The 21,444-nt window shown below is 46.7% G+C and overlaps 1 protein-coding gene across 2 annotated transcripts in view; it reads right to left on the bottom strand.

Annotated features, from left to right (window-relative positions):
* STX8 (syntaxin 8) overlaps positions 1 to 21,444 on the bottom strand; it is a 102,477-nt gene that overhangs the window by 79,668 nt on the left and 1,365 nt on the right. For both annotated transcript variants that reach the window (XM_080560267.1, XM_080560268.1), the window contains 4 exons: positions 19,779 to 19,873; positions 18,324 to 18,434; positions 8,560 to 8,684; positions 6,779 to 6,871 (listed from right to left, as the gene is read on the bottom strand). In XM_080560267.1, the coding sequence (XP_080416393.1) occupies positions 6,779 to 6,871; positions 8,560 to 8,684; positions 18,324 to 18,434; positions 19,779 to 19,873 (424 nt within the window). The remainder of the gene's footprint in view (positions 1 to 6,778; positions 6,872 to 8,559; positions 8,685 to 18,323; positions 18,435 to 19,778; positions 19,874 to 21,444) is intronic.

Raw genomic sequence — 21,444 nt, 5'->3', positions numbered from 1 at the left:
TTTGAGCCCCGTCCCCCTTCTTACCTAGTTTAAAGCTCTCTCTATGAGCCCGCCAGCTCCTGGCCTAGGATCCGTTTTCCCCTTGGAGATAGAGACCCATCTGGGGCCATCAGGCCGGGTGCCAAGTAAAGCTCCCCATGGTGAAAAAACCCAAAATTTCTATGCTGGCACCAGCCTCTGAGCCACCTATTAACCACATGAGCTTTCCATGTCCTCTCCGTGCCTCTCCCTTCCCCCGTAGGGATGGACGAAAACACCACCTGCACTCCCGCTCCCTCCACCAATCGTCCCAGCCCCCTATAGTCCTGTTTGATGGCCCTGAGGCTTCTCTTTTCAACATCATCGCTGCCAGCCTGGACTATCAAAAGCGGGTAATAGTCAGAGGGGCGAACCAGGTTTGGAAGCTTCCTGGTAACGTCTCTGACCCTGGCCCCAGGGAGGCAGCAGACTTCCCTATGTGTGGGGTCAGGCCGACAAATAGGGCCCTCCGTTCCCCTGAGGAGGGAGCCGCCCACAACAATCACCCTTCTTTCTTTCTTGGTGGAGGCAGTCCTGAGGCATGGAGTCAACTTCCTCACCTCAGGCATCCTCCTGGGTAGGCTTCCTACCTCATCCTCACCCACCGGTCTCTCCAGCTCCAGGGCCTCAAACCTATTGTTCAAGGGCACCTGGGAAGGCGGCGCCGGAAGGGGAGGGCATCTCCTGCGAGGTCGAGCAGGGACCTGTCTCCATTCCTCCTCAACTCGCAGGTCCCCTCCCTCTGCCCGATGGCAACAGGGCAGGGGGTCCACCCCCCTTTGGGGCGTCTCACCCTGGTCCCTCTCCCTCCGGTCCTGCAGGGAGTCGCTCCACCAGTCTATCTCCCGCTCGCACTCCCTGATATCCCTCAGCCTCTGCACCTCCTCCTTGAGCTCCGCCACCATGCGGACCAGGTCGTTCACCTGCTCGCGCCTCACGCAAGCAGTCTCTCTGCCCCCCGCCGATGGCAGCAAGAGGCTCAGACACTCCCCGCATCCGGAGACCTGAACTGCCGCATGTTTGAACGGGCAGTCGGTCTGGGTGTGCACTGACTTCCTAGAGAAAGCACCGTGCCTGGTGGAGACCATCGCAGCCCAGCTGACGGGAGAGTGTCGTTAGAGGAGTTAATTATTAAAGTTAATTAATAAATTAATAGTTAAGGTGTATTTTGGGTGTCCAGTAAATAAGGTTTTGAACCTCTCACAAAGCTGCGCATATAAAGCAAACCTCCCCCGTCCTTCCAATCAGTACTTCCTATTGCCCTGTACTTCATTACACCCAGGGCATGGTCCTCACCGATTTCTGGTAAGCAGCAGTGTTAAAAGCTCTGCAGACCCTGCACCGTTAGGTCAGACACCCAGGAGGAAATCACTTTTAAGAAAGCTTGGTTAGGAGGGGTTAACCAGCATCACTCAGAGCTCCCAGCAGAAGCAGAGATAGTTTTATGTGCTAAGGCAGTGTTCTGCTGCTGCTGCCATAAAAACCTTTTACAACTGTTACCTTAATCACTAAACATTTCCCCACACCTGGAAGAAGTGGAGCAGAGACTTGACAAATAGTTTTCATCACTACATAAATTCAATTCAACCCAGAAGAGATCGAGTCGTATGCACAAAGTGAGGCAGGACCTGCAGAAAAAAAAATGTGTGATTGTTTTAAGCCTAGAAATACACACGAGGAGAGTGTCATCTAACCTCAATTTTGGCACTCCCTAACTTCTGAGTGTTCATATTGAGACTGAGTATTCCCCTATTTAGATCCCTGATGACAAAAGGCAACGTTTAACACGGGTGTTAATTTTTCCCCTAAGAAGGGTTAACTCCAACTAAACAGCATGCAATAAAGACAGAACATTTCCCAATAAAACTGAAGTCATTCCTATTCTATACAATAAGCTCAGGAAGCAAAATAAAAATCTATCTGCATTGTATGAGGTCAGTCAAGCTAGGGATGGTTATTTAAAATCTGAATATTAAAAACATATGCTTCTCTTCAGAGGCTTTTAAAGAACCTGAAGCTGCCAGTGCTCAGCATTTCTCAAGGAATGCTGAACACCTTCAAACCCACACCAGAAGACTCGAGCCACCTCACATGGGGGGTCAAAGGGTGGAGGATTGTACTCTATCTGATGAAAACTGTTTAGACAAGATGAACACTTTTAAAATTTTTAAATTTAATCTTTAATCATTTCTTATTTACAAACTAACCCTAACAATGAGGTAATATATCCATTGCTCTACCGGTTTTAGTCTCATAATTCATACATACTCCATACACAATACTAATTAGTTTGTATTACATCAAAATGTTCTTAATAAACAGAAACGTGAAACTACTTCAGGGTTCCATTTTGATTATGCAATAGCCATGTAAAAGAATTTCTGGGAGGAGCATTTCACAAATACCAAGTGGGCTCTCTGCACCAGAAGCGATTGACTTGTGATTGAAGACTGCCCGAGGAGGTACAAATCGGATCCCTGATGTAGAAGTTGTTTTCAACAAGCCACTGCATCACCAAGAACACTTTCACTCATTTTCTTTGATTTCACAAGAATACTTCTGTACGTGTATACGGAGCAACACCAGAACAGGGCTCGAGTGGCATCAACAGATCGTGCTTGGTCAGCACCGTGTCAGGTTCACGGGGACAGCTGAGCCGAGTACACCTCGGGCTTGCACGCTGTCTGCTAAGACACAGCAACCTATCTGCAAAGCTATTAAAAAAAAAAACAAAAACAAAAAAGACAGCTAATGCTTTTTGGTTGGTTTTAGAAATTTCACTGGTGAGAAATTGAAAATCTTACATAACTGCGTAATCAAAACACCATTACGACAGCTCACTTACTTAAGAGCCATTTTTTGTTAAGAACGTCCTGAATATTCACTCTGTGTACAGCTTTCCCTTGACCAGCAAAAGGACATAAACAGTCGTCTTTTTTTGCAGCTCATCCATTTATGAACATATTTATGCTCTGACAAGTTTTAAAGGGGCAGGGAGCAAAAGAATCCCGTTTGTATACCAAATGGGGAGTAATATGGTAAAAATGCCAAACACTACACATTTTGCAAGCTACCAGTATTTACCGTTCATCATTAAGGGTTGTATATTCTCATGCAAGCATGCCGCAATGAGAAAACAACATCTCTATAAGGGTAAAACAAACAGCATTTAGAATTTCTGAAAGCATTCTTCCAAAAATTATTGCACTAGATTAGATTGCCTCATCAACAGGGCCAGAGGACATTTGCACTATTTTCTTGCCTTTTTTTTTTTTTTCATGTAACAGATGAAAGGAATACAGAAAGTTTTCTGGGGCCAAAATCGGAATTAACGATGGGAAAATTCTTTTGCTAATCCCCCATCTCTCCCACTGCTAGCAGACTCCCGAGGCTGGAAAAAAAACAATGTCTCCTGGTACCCTGCTTCTACTTTGCTCATCAGTGCAAAATACTACGCTCAGGAGGTTTGAAAAGGACCCTCAGCTTAGCACAGAGCCATAAAATCTCAAGGACAGAGCTATAATGAAAATCTGAGTAAAGAATGACATGAGACTCCAATTAAAACTTGGAAGCATCGCAGTGAAATCAAAGGGTAGGATTCATTTGCTCAGGGCAGATGTCTGCAAAGCAGCCACCTCCGTCCGAGCCCAGGCTCACTTATGATCAGTGAGGAAAAAACAGGCTTTTCCAGGGCACGGCCACTCCGTCCTGAGCTGGACACATAAGGCAGGCTGGAGGCATCACACCAGAGTCCCCCCTCTCGGTGCCTGCCAGCTGGGATGGCAGCTCAGCCACCGGCTGAAAGGCGGGCTCAGAGGAAGCTGGTGTCCCCCAGCCTGCCCGAGGAGAGGGATCAAATCTTCTGCAGAGCCCAAACTTCCCCGGATGGCAGAAGCCGCCCCATGAGGCTCATTTCCAGGATGCCTTGAGATGCCCTCTTACAAACCTCGAGCATTACTCCTTGTCATGCCTGTCAGCCCACCAGTGAAGTAAAAATAGATACTGCCAAGTAACCACCCTTCTAAAAGCGAAGTTTAATCATTTTTCAGTCATTTAACAAACACAAAAGAATTTACACGTACCGGCTCTACTCAAGAAGTAAACTTTGCATAATTAATCTGGATGCCTCCACTACTTTCTGCGGCTGGAGAAATCTGCAAATGCACAGCTACACCAACTGGTACTCAGGGGAAAATGCCTCCGGCTAGCCTGAAGAACTGGGAAGTGCAAATAGCTCAGCGAACAGAGAGCTTGAACTGCTAGGGAAGGAAAAAAGCACATTGTCTGGAAAATAATTACACTTATCCAGCGCTCTGAATTGTGTTGCGTTAACTATCAGACACCATCAGCTACTTCTGAATTAAGTTGTATTTTATCGCAAGCTCTAGCTCCAAAGCCAGAACGAGCTAAAGGCACCTAATTAGTTGCAGAAGGTGGGAATGTCCAAAGCAGGTTAGCGATGTGGAAGTCAAGCTTCCCACAGAAGCATACAGCTTGATGGAAAATTTGACTCAAATAAAAAGAAATATTGATGCAGCACTTAACGAAGACGAACTTCCCCTGCCTTGCCACAATACAGACGATGCCATTATCACTCAGCACGAGGAAGGAAAGAGATTCCAAGCAAGGGGAAATTACAGGGCAGTTATGCTCATCAACCTGACAGTGTAATAGTGACACAATATTGGCAAAGTGCCTGAGAAAAGTCTGCGGACAATTAAGCACAGGGCATAAAATAAGATGCGTAAAGGGAAAGTAGACGTTGGAAAATATTGCTAGGGATTTCAGCTTTTCCAGCGTGCCAGTGGCATGAGACACCCTACCATATCCCCCATATCCGCAAAAGCAAAGAATTGCACCAAGTCGGAGAAAACATGGAAGTTCAACTTGCTTGGTAGTAGAGAAGCCAAGCACTCAGTGCTGTGACCCTCCGTCTGCAGAAGTCAGACTGCTTCCCTACTTTTTCAGGGTGCCAAAGACCTATAAACAAGGCACTCTACATGACTGGTAGGTAGGCTTTATTCTTGCGATTCTGGGGCAGTGAGCAGCACAGACAACTCCGCGTTTTCCGGGCCCGCAGAACCTAGCCTGCAGTCAGCAGCAGGCAATCCTCACAGCTTTTTACCCCCAGCACTTGGGAAAGCTTTTCTTTTGAGAAAGAGTTGCTTGTAGGTCCCAGAAGAGCTCATACAAAAACAAAGAATTTTACTCTAGGCTTTGTAAATATCTGCAAGACAAGCAAGTCAAACAAAACTGGCATTATTTGCACTATTTGTGAAAAGGAGGGTTAAATACATTCCCAATTTCAGAGACGTTTCAAGGCTTCATTGCTAGAAAAAGCCTGGTATGGTCACGCAGAAATGCAATGGTACAATGCACATAACCTTCGGAGTCCCAGAACATAAGGATTTGGGGAACCTCCCCCGACCCCCAAGAGAGGGAAATGGGACACAGATTATATATTTTCCTGATGAGAAACCAAGGTTTCACAAAGAATTAGTAAACACACTCATGCTTCCCACCTGTTTTCTATTTAGAGAAAAAAAACAATTAATGTGACTTTTTAAACAACAGTTAATAGAAGAAACTTATGAAACTGAGATTTCTAATTGAAAATGTCTTTACTCAGATGAGGCGGAGGATCAAAATATGACAAGAGCACTAAGCATAGTTTCTCCCAGCTGTGCAAACCATTTCTTAACAATCTTAAGATTAACAATGACATATTCTAGACATTTCTCATCCCTCCTGGATTTAGCCAGAACATGTATACAAGGCAAACACGAGAAAGCCGCAGCCTCACTTCACTCAGTTGGAACGGAGCTCCCAGGCAGCACTTTCTGTTACGTGATTGTTAATTCGGGAACCCCCTTGCTACGAGCAGGCATGCCGAGAAATACAAGGGAAAAACACAGGTCTGCGAAGAAGCCGATTTAAGCGTATCATTTATTAGCAAGTAAAAGGACATTTACCTTCTCAGTGGTTAAGCACAACACAACCCAAAGATAAACCATATGGCTCAAGTCTTTGTGCAAGGGAGAAGACTGGCAGGGCTCCAAGGCTCTAATTGAACTATTACCATATTGTAAGAAATGAAAAAGTCAGAAGGACTAGAGGATCTGCTCTCCTAGGGACAGTTGATGTCAGGCAAACAATTAAGTGAATAACAAAGCACATTTAACAGGAGAGCAATTCCGCCATTTGGATACTGGCTCTGTTTAAAGAAGTAAGTACTATTCTATTTCAATATTGCACTTAACTTGATCCTACATTCAATTCACGAAGTCTTCAAAATCCAAATTATTTGTAGCAAACAATACAATGCTTCTCCTTTAATTGCTGGCTCAAGATTTTTCCATTCAGCTAATAACTAAAGACACAGAGTAAGAATGTTCAAATGAAACTCAGAAACAAATAAAAGATTGCCATTTAAAAAAAAAAAGCCATTAGAATAGAATCACTGAAAAATGCAGAAGATCCAAGTATAAAATTAATTTTGTACTATGTACAAACAACCTCCAATCCTTGTTTTCCCAAAGACAGCTTTCATAAAAATATACCAAGTGTTACAAATTTTACGCACAAGTAAGGCAAAATAAACAGTTCATGAATGCATAGAATCTGCAGGAGTCGTTGTTACAGAAACCTTTACAGTATTGTCTTGTTACTTTGTGGGTGAAAAAGCAATGCCATTGTATGAAGACTAAAAGAAATGAAACAGTCTTACATAAAAATAGGTCTCTGTGGCTCTTGTTCTTACCATTCTGTTCATCCAGCTCGTTCCCAATTTCCTGTCCCATTTGCTTTTGCCGGGATATGATTGAAGAAAGAGCGTCAAGTCCAGCATCTTGCTCTGCATCAGAAATTACATGAAATTACGTGAAAAAAATTGCCAGTAAGCCAGGCAACGTACCACAAAAGATGTAGAAGTGAAGAAAGATCTACTCTGTGTTTAAAGAGTTAAAAGGTATTAAGAAAAAGACATCAACACAACATGAAAATGAATCCTTATGGCAACAACACTCCTAAAATAATGTGAATGATGGGTAATTAATTTGTCTGCTCTGGCTGCGACATTTAGCTGGGGGTCCCAAAAAATCCAAGAATTCAACATCCAGCTGTTACTCAATCATAAATGTAGGAGATTTTCTGGCACACACATACAGATCCCTGATTAGCCTTCTTAAATTTTCCAAGAAACTTTTAACATGAATAAAAGACAAACAGGTGATGCAAGCACCAAAGAATTCAAATAGATTTTTAAAGCTGCAAGAGGATACAGAGCGCATGGAAGAGAGCCTGAGACAGAGGGGACAATGGGGGCAACTGAAGTTTGAGGTGCTCCCATCAGCTCTGCAGGCACTCCTCTAGGAAGCCCCGTGTTATCTCTGCTCTTGCAGTTTGGTGGTGCTGCACAGCCCTTCGCCAGCGCCTTAACTGTGACGTGCAGCTCTCCGTGCCCAGCGAAGTCACGAAGCAGAACAAGGAGAGGTGCTGTAGGCAGGACTGTCAGCGGTCCGACCAAGTGAAAAGCAGCGACGTTGCACAGAGTGAGACCGCCTGAGAGGGCAGCTGGCTGCAGCCAGAGAGCCAAAAGCCATAGCGGATGGTCAGAACCCATTTGCTTCCCTTCAACAGGGTGAAAGCCTAGTCACCAATACCTTTTTTTTTTTTTAGCCTGCCCAAAGGAATATCTGGGATGTAATCAAAACTGGAGCTTGAGGTTTCTCCTGGGGCATCCAAATAGAGTTTGTGCCATTCTCCTGAACCGTAGCTCTAACCTTTGCTCACACGCAGACTCGAGTGGGCCTTATCTGGAGACTGATTTCACTTGATCACTTCCAATACTTTAATTACACAGGAATTACCTCATTACCCACCTGGGGTCCTCAGGCAGAGGCTTTCCAACACTGCTAAAGTTAAGGAATCTATTCCTTATGCTGAGGGCCAAAATCTTTTTAGGTCAGTTAATTCTTACCTAATTCCAATTCAACAATACATCTAACACATACCTCGCTTGAAGCACAGCACTAATACCACTCCAGTCAGTGCAACTAATGAGATCTCCACTGCAAACTTAAACCATAACTACGGGCAAAATCACATTAGTCTTGTGAAAATCTCACCTGTCCAGGGTTAAATCAAGCTATACTCAGGAATTACTCGCTCAGCTTCACTAAAATGCAGACAAAAGACAATCATTGAATTACTTGCATCTGACTGTAAAGAAACCTCACAAGTTTATGTGCTCAGAAACACAATTAACTGTTTCAGTGGTTTCTCCTCCCCTGTCACGGCACAGATTACTCACTTCAATCCAAATGGAGATAGTTTTGAAAAGCTGCTTTGAGAAGATGTTTCCAGTTAAGAACACTGCAAGCACAATACCGCTCCTGCTAACACAGGAGACAGCCACCTGGAAGTATCATGTTTGACAGCTCCAGATCATAAAACTTCAGTGCCAGTTAGTGCATGGATTTTCTAACAAGGGCTCTCACAGAGTCCTAGTGGTGCTCCTAACATACAAAAAGACTCTTTTACCTTCTATGATCCTCCGCTGCTGCTGCCTGATATCGTGAAAGCCAAGCCCTCTGGTTTCCTCAGGTTCTTCCAAGAGCCACGGGTTGGTTACACCTCGTTTGATCCCTCCAGTCATTAGGCTAGATCTGAAAATAATTTCATTAAATAATTCTCAAGTTTTAAACAAAACCCACACACTCTAATTCATGCATGCAAGACTGGCTGGCAGAGATGGAACTGCAACTATCTGTCATACTCCACGCCGTTCTCTGCAATCATAGAAGAAATTAGCCAGAAAGAATCCACTTATCTCCAGTAACAAATGCATTCTGCAAGCTCCATAACACTGCCTGAAAGCAGTAAAGCAAGAAGATAATTAATTTTGCACCAAACAATTAAACTACATGGTGAAATGCATACCATACGTTTTATAATCCATTCACATTAAGTACTCTGCTAGCATGTAGAACATGCAGCATTCAAAACTGTTACAAAGAAAAAAAAGGGTTAGTGGAAATCAACATATTCCTCATGTATTTGCTCTGCAATCGAGACACGAGCTTCTAAAAACACTGAGGTACAGCCTGAAAGTTTCCAGCAGTAAAATGATCGATACACTAATGCAGACAGAAATCAGAGAACTTTTCCCTGCGTTCCTGGTTTGCCATGAACATGAAGACAGGCACACACACTCTTAACGTGAAAAAGTGATCGATGCACAGGTTTTCTTTTAAAGCACTCATGACTTGAGGGTGTTCACCTTACAGACACTTCCCCGGTTACAACAGAAAACGAGTTTTTCACGCCCAGGGTACCTACGTTCTAGTAGCAGAATGAAATGCCACTTAAATATTTTTCTCGATACCGGATTTCTGGTTTCCTCCTTTCAGCTTCTCATTTGTTTCTGCTACAAGATAAACGTTTTATGGCAGCCTGCGAGACACTGGGACCCAAAACCACAAATCTGATTTGGGGTAAGAGTCATTGACGAGACTGGATCCTCAACAGCAGCACGGAAATAAGATTAATCTCTGCTTTGCTTTTTTAAACTCTGCATTTTATTCTCATTTTTATCTTTACCCTCTTCTTTCCCAAATCATTTTCACAGACAAAGCAAGAGCAGGCAGCATTTTTAGTACCTCTCAAGCAATTCTCCCAAAATCTCGGAAGTGTGTTTTATTACACTAAGACCTATTTATTTTATTTTTAATTAAGTCCAGGTCCCTTCTCCGCAGCATGTACTGAAACGCTAAATGGTAATAATATATGCTTGATATCATTTTGTGATCAAAACCCTGTATCGAAGCAAGTTCATGTCACAAAAGTATCGGTACAGATGGGAAGAATTAAATGCATATTGCCCATACAGGGTTCTACGGCAGAACTCTGCAGAAGGCTGACCGAAGCTTTACAGCAAAGGTATCTAAGCAAAAGCCAGGATTTGTGTCTAGGAGATCCCTGAGGAATTACGGTGAACTAGAGACACCTCCTGGCCATGTGATGGATCAACACTGCTGGAAAACAATTCATCTCTATCATGTGAGTTTTGGGCCATCCATAAATTAGACATACTTCATGTTGCGTTCACAGCCATTTAAATTTGAGAACCCCTAATTTCCTCTCGCTTAAAATTTTAAACGCATTCACTTAACAAAATCTCAAGGTAATGGATTTGTCAGAACCAAAGAAACGACTTTCGTTCCTACAACACTAAGTGCTTATTGTCGATCACAAAACCTCTCCTAACCACCCTGATGGTGCCGGGCCATTGCTCCGGAGCAGCCCCCAAACTGCCTCCCTGTCCCAGCGCCCACCCAGCTTTCATGGGCAACACCCGGAACAAAGAGCTGGGGGATTTCTGCACTCCAGTTCTCTGCGCCTCCATGAAAACTCACGGGTATTTATTGAGCTGGGATCAGGTTTAATTAAAGATAACTCTGAAACACCATTTTACACATTACCTAGATTTCTGCATTGCTTTGGAGGGTTAAGCCCACTCTTACTCTCCTAGCCTCACGGCCACGCTCCCAGGTTCACAAAGCTAAGCGCAACGACGCGTTGCACTTCTGAAGACAAAGATCATTACAGCCACTCAGTCCAGCAGTGCAATTAGCAAGCACACACAATCTAGGGTTAACAACACCTGACAAAATGGCTTAAATAAAGCAAAAGGAACATAAAGCTCTTTGCTCGCTAAGAACACAACTATTCCTGCCTGTCAAAAAAGCCAAGGCAAGCAAATTTGAAATAATTTGCACTCTCCCCCCTCCAATAATCTGCCCTATTCTTGCAGGTTGGGTCATGACAACAGGTCTGCTCGTTACAATAATCTTTTTGACATGTTTGGTAACTACCTTCCCACACAACACAGCATAACTTCCTCCTTCCTCTGATCTTCCCATGTTTCGCTTTGGTGGTGTGAAGATTAAAGCTTATCCAATTAGCCACCCACCGCCTCCGCCAAGTTAATCACGTAAATCTTTGAAACCGTCACAGAGCAGTGGAGTGTGTGGATAGCTTTTGATTATAGGAGCAGATTTAACTAATTATGGGGCTTAGCAATGTGCCCAAGTATAAAAGATGATGGGGTTTAAAATCAGGGGGCTATGTCATTGCTTAACAAGTGAGGGCTTATCTTTCAGAAGGCATTGTTTCACTGATAATTCCTATAAAACTTCCCGAGTAACTTAGATTAGTCAACCAGTGCTTACTTCAGACCAAGGCCACACAGCAAGGCTTACGGCTTTAGAAGGCTGATCAGCACGACTGAATTTTAAACAAAACCTGGGTCATATGACAATCGGTTGCAGGATCACTTGAGCATCCCTTAACGATACAGTTGTACAGTAGAAGTCTTTGAAGCGCTCCGAGCACCTCTGCTTGGCTCCACAGGTCAGCCTCCGAAAAGAAGGCGGGTATTCTCTCACTTACCGTTTAATTGCTCACACTGGCAGGCAGGGAATTTGAGGAAGCTCCGAGCTAGTAAATCAAACAACAAGTATGATATTTTAACTTACCGAACAAAAGCTCTCCTCCCTGAATAAAACAAACAGGAGACGTGGCACGAGCACAAGCTCTTCCAAATGCCCCCGGCACCTTCCCAAACGGGGCTGTCCCCAGCAGACCCAGGGAGACCCAAGGCCCTCGGGACGGGCAGCGCTGGCACCGTCAGCGAGAAGGAAGCAGCGCGCAGGGACGCTGTGCTGCTCCACGCCACTTGTCCACAGTTCCACCGACTGGTCCCACTGGCTTTAAAAGCCACGAACTCCACGGCAGCTACACGGCTAGCGGCACGCCCGGAGGGCACGGCCGCTCCGCAGCACCTCCCAGCCCACCGGTTCCTGCCCGTGATGCTCGCTGGGCAGCTCCCGAGCTTGCAGGGCAGAAGGGCAGCTCCAGCTCGTGCGGGCAGCAGGCACCCACCGGGGAGCAGCGCCAGGCAAGCGCCACGCCAGGCCATGGCAGAGTCAGACCCACACATGTAGCTCAGCACCAGCACGCCCAGACGGGGTGCTCCTGCATCAGGAGCGTCCCCAGGGACAGGGACCTTCACGACACGGCTCACGCCCGTGTTTTTCTTCCCTGGGACTTCACTTTTCCATGCAGACCTCAAGACACACACCCCAGCGAACGCTTCCACGGCAGTAAGCTCTCAGGCACCACCACCTTCCTTCTACACCATCCTTTTTCATGCTACGGTGGCCACAGCAGAGCCACGGACCCCGCAGAACAGTTCTCAGGGTGCTCAGCAGAAGAGAGCAGTGGGATCCCACAGCCCACTCGCACTCCTCTGGGATGAGAATTACAACAAGGACTCCGGTAAGGCCACGCCAGAACACCACGGGAACGCTGCCGGTGCAGGAGCAACCTCGGGCAGGGCACTTCAGGGAGCTTTGAGCAAACTTACGAGGCAAAATGTAAAGCAAGCAGTTCAGCCTGGGAAGCTGCCCTCCTACTGACAATTCTTCCTGAGGCTAACGAGCATTAAACACTAATAACAGGCGAGCAGGCACAACCAGGAGCGCAATGCCTAGAACTGTGGGGTTTGACTTACCTTCCTCTGTTGTGTTTAGGTAACAGAGGAATCTCTCTGCAAAAAATAGCATCTCTTTGCTGCTCCTTACAGATGCAAGTGCATACGGCTTTCCCGTAACTAGTCCTGACCTCAGCGACCTTGGAGAACCCCTGGGATGCTCCCCCGCCTGCTGAGCGCAGACCAAACCGCGGGAAGGCTGCACACCTTCCTGGCACCCTCCTGGAATTTCACGCGGACCCAAAACCCCCAGGTTTTGTGCACAGGGCGCTGCCGCTCGCGGTCACGTCTGCGCACGCTGCCACCCGGGGAGCGCTTCCAGGTGACAAGTGCTCTGCAGGGAGAAGACCCAAGCACAGAGACACAACGTGGCGGACAAGAGCAACACTGGGACAACTGCAACCATTTTTTTCTCATAACTACATGGCCAAAGACGTATTAATCCTGGAAAATCCTGCCCCAGGCCCTTGATTTGATCCCATGACTCAAGCATCGGCATTCTCAAGCACGGGGTTCTGGGTGGACAATTTGCCTCCTCTTCCACCCTTCTGAGAAGCTTTTTCATTGATCTTAGACGTAAGGCTAATTGGATCTGATGGCAGAAGACCCTAAAAAGCTTCCAACAGCAGGAAGACATTTTGAAGGCACGTAAAAAATTACTATTTTTTAATCTCATTTTCCAAAGGGCATCTGCTCCTCCATAAACAAGAGCCGGATTCTCAAAAGCTTTTAAACACCTAGCGGCTCACTGATTAACGTCAGGCACTTGATGCCTATTTGGCATAAGGCAAAACATCAGTCTGGATTAAGGCCTAAATACCTTACATCTGACAGAAAAGTATTTAAACTGAAAAAAATATTGACCCACATCAGAAAAAAAAAAAAAAGACTATGGGCTCTTCTAAAAGTTATCTAGGGTAGAGATTATTTAAGGTGCTTTGTGTCTCACGGCCATTAAAAATTTCTGCATTTTGAGAAATTCAAAGAAATCAAAAAAGAACGGTAAGGCACACACGACTTATTTACTCACTGGTGATCTGCATACAGTCCCACACACTGACTCCCTGGTCAGACAGGAGGAGGAATATTCTTGATTCCTTTGCCTCCACACATGTATTTTGATATTGCTTCATTTCCAGAAAGTCAATATTTGTAGTTGCTTTTTCCACTTCTCCCTTTCAAATGATATGAAGCCACTGGCATTTCTGCTTCTTTTAAGTCTCCGTTATAATATCTGCACCGATCTCTTCCGAATGAGAAAAGAGGGGAGAAGATTCTGAAATTGCCAATTGAAAAGCAATTACAGGAAACTTAAGTGACCCTGCTCAACCAGAGTCACGCAAACAGTGCAATTTTCTCTTGGAAAATTCCAGTTGCATCTTAATTAAGGCCGACAACGCCGGAAGGGAAACTAACGGTATCCCAAAGTAATATAGCGTCCTGCCCTGTGTTCTGGCCCAAGTTGTCAGTTAGGATAAATACCAAGAGCATTAAGACCACTGTACTTCGCAATCAGAAATAGCTTTACAGCAGTTTTCAAAGGATGTAAAACTCACTGAATGGTGACCAAACGTAAACGAAGATTAATTCTAGCAAAACCTTCACAATTACAGGCCATGGGGACAATAAATATGTGATCAGTGGTGCAAGAAGGTTAATGAAAAGAATGACTGCTGGAAAGAAAAAGACTTCTGAAAATTTGTGCTGTCACATCCGAGATGGATTAGATACGGAAAACCAATACAAAACCAGAGAGAAGTGTCACTGTTAGAACTTAATCAAACAACACGTGCTGATTTTTCTAATGCAGTGGGTAAAGCTTTCCGACTGAAAAATTTCAGCCTTCAGACACTGTGGCCTTTGCAACCCAAAGCAGGCTGTTCCAGAAGGCTGTAACCATTTCAGAGAAGCCTGCTGCTGCACACAGCAGTCTAACCCTGCCAGGCACTGCTGTCTTCTGCCCCTGCAAGCCACGGGGCACGCAGCGGGGACAGACTCCTTCCTGACCGACCCACCTGCAGCCAGCCTCATGCGAGGGAAAGGTCTGACTGCCCGGCACGACACTCGGGCGCTGGCTACGTCTCTGCCTGTACCACTGAAAGCCAGACCTACAAGGGAGAACAGGGCAGGGGTGTGAATTCACCAGGCAGAGAATAGTTGGCATACTTTTATCCATTTTTAATTAAAGAAGTTAAAAGAGAACTATTAAATTTCAAGCCTTGCAACACTACAAAATAAGCACTGTCTCTGATGTTATCTCGCGCTGGAAAATACTGGTTTCCCTGACCATTTCTAATAGAGCATGAAATTATCATGGGATTTTGGTATTTTCCTCCTGTCTGCCTCAACACCTTCATGCCAGGGCAGCTCGAGGTTTGGCCCTGGCCCTGCCAGCTCCACAGCCCGCAGGGACTCCTCTCACTCAAGGTCAGTTTTCCGACAGGCACATCAGTCTGTGCACTGGTCAGAGCAGACAACAGACGAGAGCCTTCTCACGGCACCAGCCCCTGCAGAACTGTTGCCCACTCGGTGTTTTATAAGCGTCAGTTGTCTCAGCGTCGGATGTAAAAGCCATCAGCGACGCAGCACCTGGATTTGCACCGCACTCCGGGAAATGCCAAAGCCATTGAGGAATTAGTGGGTGAGACCAAAGCCCCCGGTTTTTGCACCTGCCGCAGGTGCCGCACCGACAGCATCCAGTTACACAAAGCTGATAAAGCGCAGGGTGAAACGCCTGCTTTGGACGTACCGAACACCCCGCCGGAGAACAAAAGCAAGGAGAAACCAACCTCTGCACCACGCTGCTGAACAGACCCTCACGAAACGTGCACATGCTGTCTTCTCTACAGCAACACACAACAGAACACAGAAAACTACATCAGGGAAACTTCTGAGTAACTCCCATACCTGCTCCAAAGAACGCAATGTAAACAGGCTGGAGAAAAGATCTGCTTTTCAGCAGGACCATTCGGACACAGACCTCACGTTGGTACCCAGGTGTTTACCCTAGAACAGCAACAAGACCGTGTCCTCCTTTTCCAAGGGCACAGGGCTGAAGAGGGACTGGTTTTCAAAGAACATCAGCAAAAACGTTAAAAAACATGAGGATTTAAAAACACGCGACGTTTCATTCTGTCCCAAGACCGAAGGCTGACAAATTGCAAAAAGGTGAAAAACTCTCACGAGGGCTCTGAGGCGCTGCCTCGCAGCAGCACCTTCACACGTGGACGTTTAAAAGGCAGAGCTGTGCGTTTGCCAGAAAAGGCCCAGTGAATACAGCACATTAGAAAATGCCTGACACTTAGAAGCACAAGCTCAAATTAACAAAAACCCACAAACATCCGTATTACACGTCCGTGCTGCAGAAGTACGGCCCCGCAACCCCTCAGCGGCAGATCTCCCTGCACCACGGGTCAGCAGAGGTGAGGAAGCGCTGCTCAGCCATGCTGCAGGACCGAGACCGCAAAAGCAGCTCAGGGCATGGCTTGCAGGGCACGCGCAACCTCCTGCGTGACCCGCAGCCAGCCTAAGCCACTTGTGCCTGCCCCTGCTGCAGCAGAGTCCCACACACACCAACAACGTGTCTGGGTCATTCATGTTCAATTCCCTAAGAAATATGTCCACTTCTTTTTGTTTGTACATGTGAGGCTTAAAACATAGTTTTACCAACTGCAGGCCACACCTGAGTAATTTCACTGACCATGGGAATACAGCAAGCTCTGCAAACTCCGAGACTGCAGCTCCGCTTCTCTTCTGCACCATTTTGATCCACAAAGGAAAAGTTAGGAAGAGTAACGCGATTATCTGCGCAGGAATTTAGCTAAAACAGTAACTCCTACACCCAGCAGTATTTAATCACATACGTGGAGTCAGGACACAGGTAAGTCAGACTCTTTCATTGAGGGGCTTTTAATTTTTTTGCACAAATGCTGGCTCAGGCCCAACAGAGATCAAAGCTGAATCATCAGGATTTTACCCCTAGACACGTCACTTCAATTCTGATTGATTCCATTCAGAGCCCTGATACTGTGCTAAGGTAGCATTTGCTTGTGAAGGAAGAAGGAAACGACAGCTGCATTTTGTAGTCTGTAGCCTGGCTACCAGCTGAGGAACAAGATTTATTTATTGCTACCACTCTTCTCCTCTCCTTCCAGCACCAGCTAATTCAGTCATCAATTTAAACACGTGTCAAAGAAAAAGGACTCTCAAATTAATGTCGGCTTTCGCAGACAAAGAGGCAGAAGAGACAGAGGCTGGTTCGCAGCACTTTCGGCCTTAACGTATCTGCCTGGTTAGCACATGTGTAGCGCCAGGCAGAGCTCAGCATACACCTTTTCTCTTGACCAGGGGGGATGTCACTGAAAACACAGGGGGAAAAGAAGAGGAACAAGAAGAAAAGAGAGGCTGTGAAATGAGATTATGCTCTTTGGAGCGGGAAAGTAATGAATTCACAGGAGTCTGCTGCTCAGCAAACACGCACTTTTAACTTGGTATTTCAGGGAGACACGAAAGCTCTTAGGAGTGCAGGAGCTGCAAGGAGTTCCTCGGCAAGACACACACGGGCTTACACAGAAAATGAAGCTACCAAAAACCGAGAAGTACACCCAAAGGTAGCAAATACTCCCAAGTGGAATTCCTCAGCTACAAGCTGGTGTTGATTTAGCTGGAGAAAGATAAAACTCAGAAGTCCATCGATAAATTGCGAGAAACAACCCATCCTTCTATATTCCAGTGCACACTGGGTTTACAGGCCTGCAAGCTGCAACAACCACGTTAAAAGATGTCTCATGTACAGCTCTTGCTACCTCAGCATGTAACAGGCCTGTGGTTTGTACGTTAGGGACACAGCATCTGCGTGACTCCCACCAAACCCGACTTACAGGATGCCAATAGTTTATTTGGACAAGAGGCCTGAGGTTCACGCTTCAAGGAAAGGCTCTCCTTTTCCTCCTGAGCAGACAGACGACCCCGGATGGATTATTTCTAAGAACACATTAGAGATGGATTATTTCTAAGAACACATTAGGGACGGCAACTCCAAGTCGTTTCAATGAAAAGAGGCTATGTAGGGCCTGCATACGGAGAGCACAAATTGCAGGCTATTAGCCGTAATTATTTTTCCCAGCTGTGAAGGAACTCACTGAAGGCACAAAAATAATTCAGACTGCCTTTTCCACCCAAAGACAAGCTCTTCAATATTCATGCGCTAGGAAATAAGATTAAGAACAGCAGATGAGTTTTACAGATAAAGCTCTCCCCTCTTGTCTCAGGGGTATTTCAGTCAGCCACCTTGCTGAACTACCCCCACAGAATTACAGTCACACCTCTCCTCTGATAATACGTCACTGTGCTGTTCTGACGTGCCAAAACAGGAATTAAACCGTAGTGTTCCATCTGACAGGCCTCACTGACTGCTGCAAAGTATGATCTTTGGGGACTGTCTGAAGTTTAAGCCTCGTCCCAACGGTTCTCCTTCTACAAGTCACAGAGACCTGGTATGGCGGCGCCGCCAGCCCAGCTCGGTGATCACTAAGCCTGCTGTCACCTCTTCCGAGCAGCTCTCTCTCCACTCCCTTGTCCTCCCCCCGGCTTTGGCAGGCATTAATGACATTGTCGCTAAAAAAAGCACAGGATTTCCAAGCAAAGGAAACAGCACGTGGCTACAGGTGAATGAATTGCATGGATCATTTAACACCTCCGGACAAACCCAACGCGCGAGTCACGCTGCTCTCTTAGGGCAGCGGTGTCATACCTTGCCATATCTGGTTCCGGGCCTTCGTTCCTGTAAGACGCCTCAAGTTGCTTCTGCCGCGTGACAAGTTCATCCACCAAATTCTGCCTCCTGTCCCCCTCCATCTGGGTGCTAACGAGACCTGGTTAAGGACCAAGCTTAAAACACTGGAAAACTCTCATACGTAAAATAAAACCTTCTATACATTCTTAAAATAAATCTGACCTCCTGATCACGAAAATAACTACAATACTATTTCAGCTCAAGGAGCACCTACCAGAAGGAGAGGTGCTACATCTCTGGATGACACCTGCTTTTATTAAAAACTCCCCTCCGAAGTTTACCAGCCTCAAAGACAAGGATTCATACAGTGACCACCACGTGATATTCAGCTCATCATCTAGCGCGGTCAGTGTAAGTGGGAGGCTTTTTACTGCCAAATCAGTTTAAGTGTTAAGAATCCTACATCCAACATAATTCTGCTTTCATTTACCACTAAAAAGCAGCTGGCCCGCTCCGCAACACTGGCAACAAGATGTCCCAAGTGCTGTGGGTTTGACAGGTGACATGTGATTGCTTTTTTCTTTTTTTATTTAGAGACTTTTCAAAGGACTATGAACTCTCTTCCAAGCCCTGCTGCACCGATTATGCAATAGCTGTACCGAGCTGTCTGCTTTCTGCCACAGCAGCAGCATTCCTCCGCTCCGAAGCGCTCCCTTGGCAGAAAAGTTTAACCCGAGGCCATCAGCACAGCGCTCAGCAGGCTCTCGCTCTGAAGGGACTCCTGCTACAGTAAGCTTGAAATTAAACATTTGTTCGTTCAGTCAGATCGCTGCCGGACACATCCTCAGGGAGGCGGGCGTGCTTCTCTGCATCCGAGCATCCCAGCGTGCAGCGAGAGGCCCCAGGGCAGCTGGTACCAGAGGAACCCCAAGGCATACCGAGAGCGCTCTGAGGGTGCTTTGCTCCTTACACCAGCGCACGTCAGGGCTGGCACCTCCCTGCCCACGCCCTGAACAAGGCTTCACCCTCCCTTTGTGCACGTACTGGCGCCCCGCAGCCAGCGACCGAGCCTAGAGAAAAGGTAAAAGAGCAGCAGCGTGTTTTCCGCTGGACGAGTGAATTGAGCCCACAAGCCAGCCCGCCGCAGCAGCGTCGGCACAGAGCACAGGCAAGACGACAACAGTTGCCTGAGACGAGTCAGAACATCTTGTTTAGCTCCCCCCAAAACGAACAGAACCAAAGCCAGCCTCACGCCTGCACTACCAGAGATGCTCAGGCTCCCCATTCTTCCCACACTACAGCTGCAATAAAAATATTGAACGTCATCACTGTCAAAACTGTAGTGAGAAAATCTTCCCAAAGTGGAACGAGGGTGAAGCCCTAACTGCACGGCAGAGCTTCGTTCCTATTACAGCTTGGTTTTGCACCCTCTCCTACACTGGGGGAAGGTCGAGGAGACATTTACAGGGATACATTTGGTGCATCGATACATCCCGAAGCAGCAAGTCCCTCAGCTGATCGATCTTCTCCTTGAGATTCTGCAGCGACGATCTGATGAACACATTGAGCTGCAGGGGAAGAAAAGAGAACTGTGTCAACTACATTTGCGTAACATGCAGCGCTATTACACCCAGGTGACAACAAAATTAACTTCAGCTTCACTGGTGTGAAAGACGCCATCCTCAGCCACGACAGCCTGCCTCAGAGCCGCCGAGGGACAACCCAGTTAACTGGGCTGGGCTGCTTCCAAAACGAGATAAAAAGTACGAGTTTCGCAAACACGCTTCCAACGCACTGATGCTGTTTCATATGGTGAGCTTTCTTTCAAGTCTTTACAAACAGGCTCCTTTGTGGGCAAAGTGTTTCAGCACATTTTAATATTTTCCAGTCCTCCCCTCTGATCTTTAATACAAACACAGGCGCCAGCTCCTCCTGCCACTGGGTCTCTTTCCCATGGTCAGAGGAAGCTCGCTGCAGGTTCAGACTTTGCCTCCGCTGAACTCTTCCAGACGTTACAGGACAGATCCCGAGGACATCCAGCTTTACCCCATTTCACTTCTCAGTGCCACCTGTGCCACCTGGCCCTTCCTCGCCCTGACCTGCCCGCGGCTCGGCCGTGTCTGTTCTCCCTAAAAGCACAGCTCAGCCCCTCACATTCCCGGCTCCAAGCAGGGCTGAGGCTTGCGGGAACTCTCCTCTTTTCCCCGCCCCTTCCCAAATTAGACTGACGTTGTCCTATGAATTTTTCTTCCAACATGGTATTTATTTTCATTCCAACTGCTTAGAACGCTAGGAAAGACCGTCATAGCTGCAATTAACTAGGCACGTCTCCCTAATTACAGCTTTATGTGCTTCTACACACAGCACCAGCCCTAACTGGGCTGCAAAAAACACCTGAGACCCCTCAGGGCTTTAAATCCCTCTGACACAGGGGGACCTGTTCCCAAACGCGGTGCTGAAAAGCAGCCGAACCCCGAGGGGGGCCTGAGAGCGCGCAGGCGGAGCGCTGCACAGCCCGCGCTGGGACCCGCAGCCCCAGACACATCTCCAGAGCCACGGCGGGGCACAGACGCTGGGAGGGCAGCTCGGCTCTCTGCCCTACAGTAAAGGAGGTTTTTCCTTCCCGCGCACATTTCCTGCACTCACAGGCAGCTGGAGAACGCCGCCTCTACCCGACCCGCACAGCGGCTACGGGGGTACGTGGCCAGAAAGTCACCTCGCCTGCAGGCTCCCACCGCTCCTCTGGCCAGAAATCCTGCTGTTGTAACAAAAGGTTTCACTTCCCTTAAGGGGGGACAAAAAAAAAAAAGTAACAAGAAGCCAACGGGAGTTTTACGAACAGCGCAGTAGAGCAGAGTTTGCAGATGTTAAGTGCTGCCTTGAAACCTTTCCCTGTTTTTTTTTCCGTTTGAGATGTTATGCTCCAGTTTTATTTGGCAATAAGCAAGGAGGGTTTTTTTTTAGCCGCGCTAATGGCCAAGTGCTATGACAATAAAAACTTGCTCAGATTCTCCCTACAAGATAAACACCGTACAAAGACTTTTACTGTGCTAAAGCACCGACAAGTCAAAGAATAAATGCTAGCTCAGCCACAGATTTCTCAACAGGCATTTCTGTTATGACAACAACCCTCTGATTG

The sequence above is a fragment of the Anser brachyrhynchus genome (genome assembly GCF_964034855.1).
Source record: "Anser brachyrhynchus genome assembly, chromosome: 18".
Classification (NCBI taxonomy): domain Eukaryota; kingdom Metazoa; phylum Chordata; class Aves; order Anseriformes; family Anatidae; genus Anser; species Anser brachyrhynchus.
The sequence above is the reverse complement of the archived record's forward strand: the minus strand, read 5'-3'. Positions and strand labels throughout refer to the sequence as shown.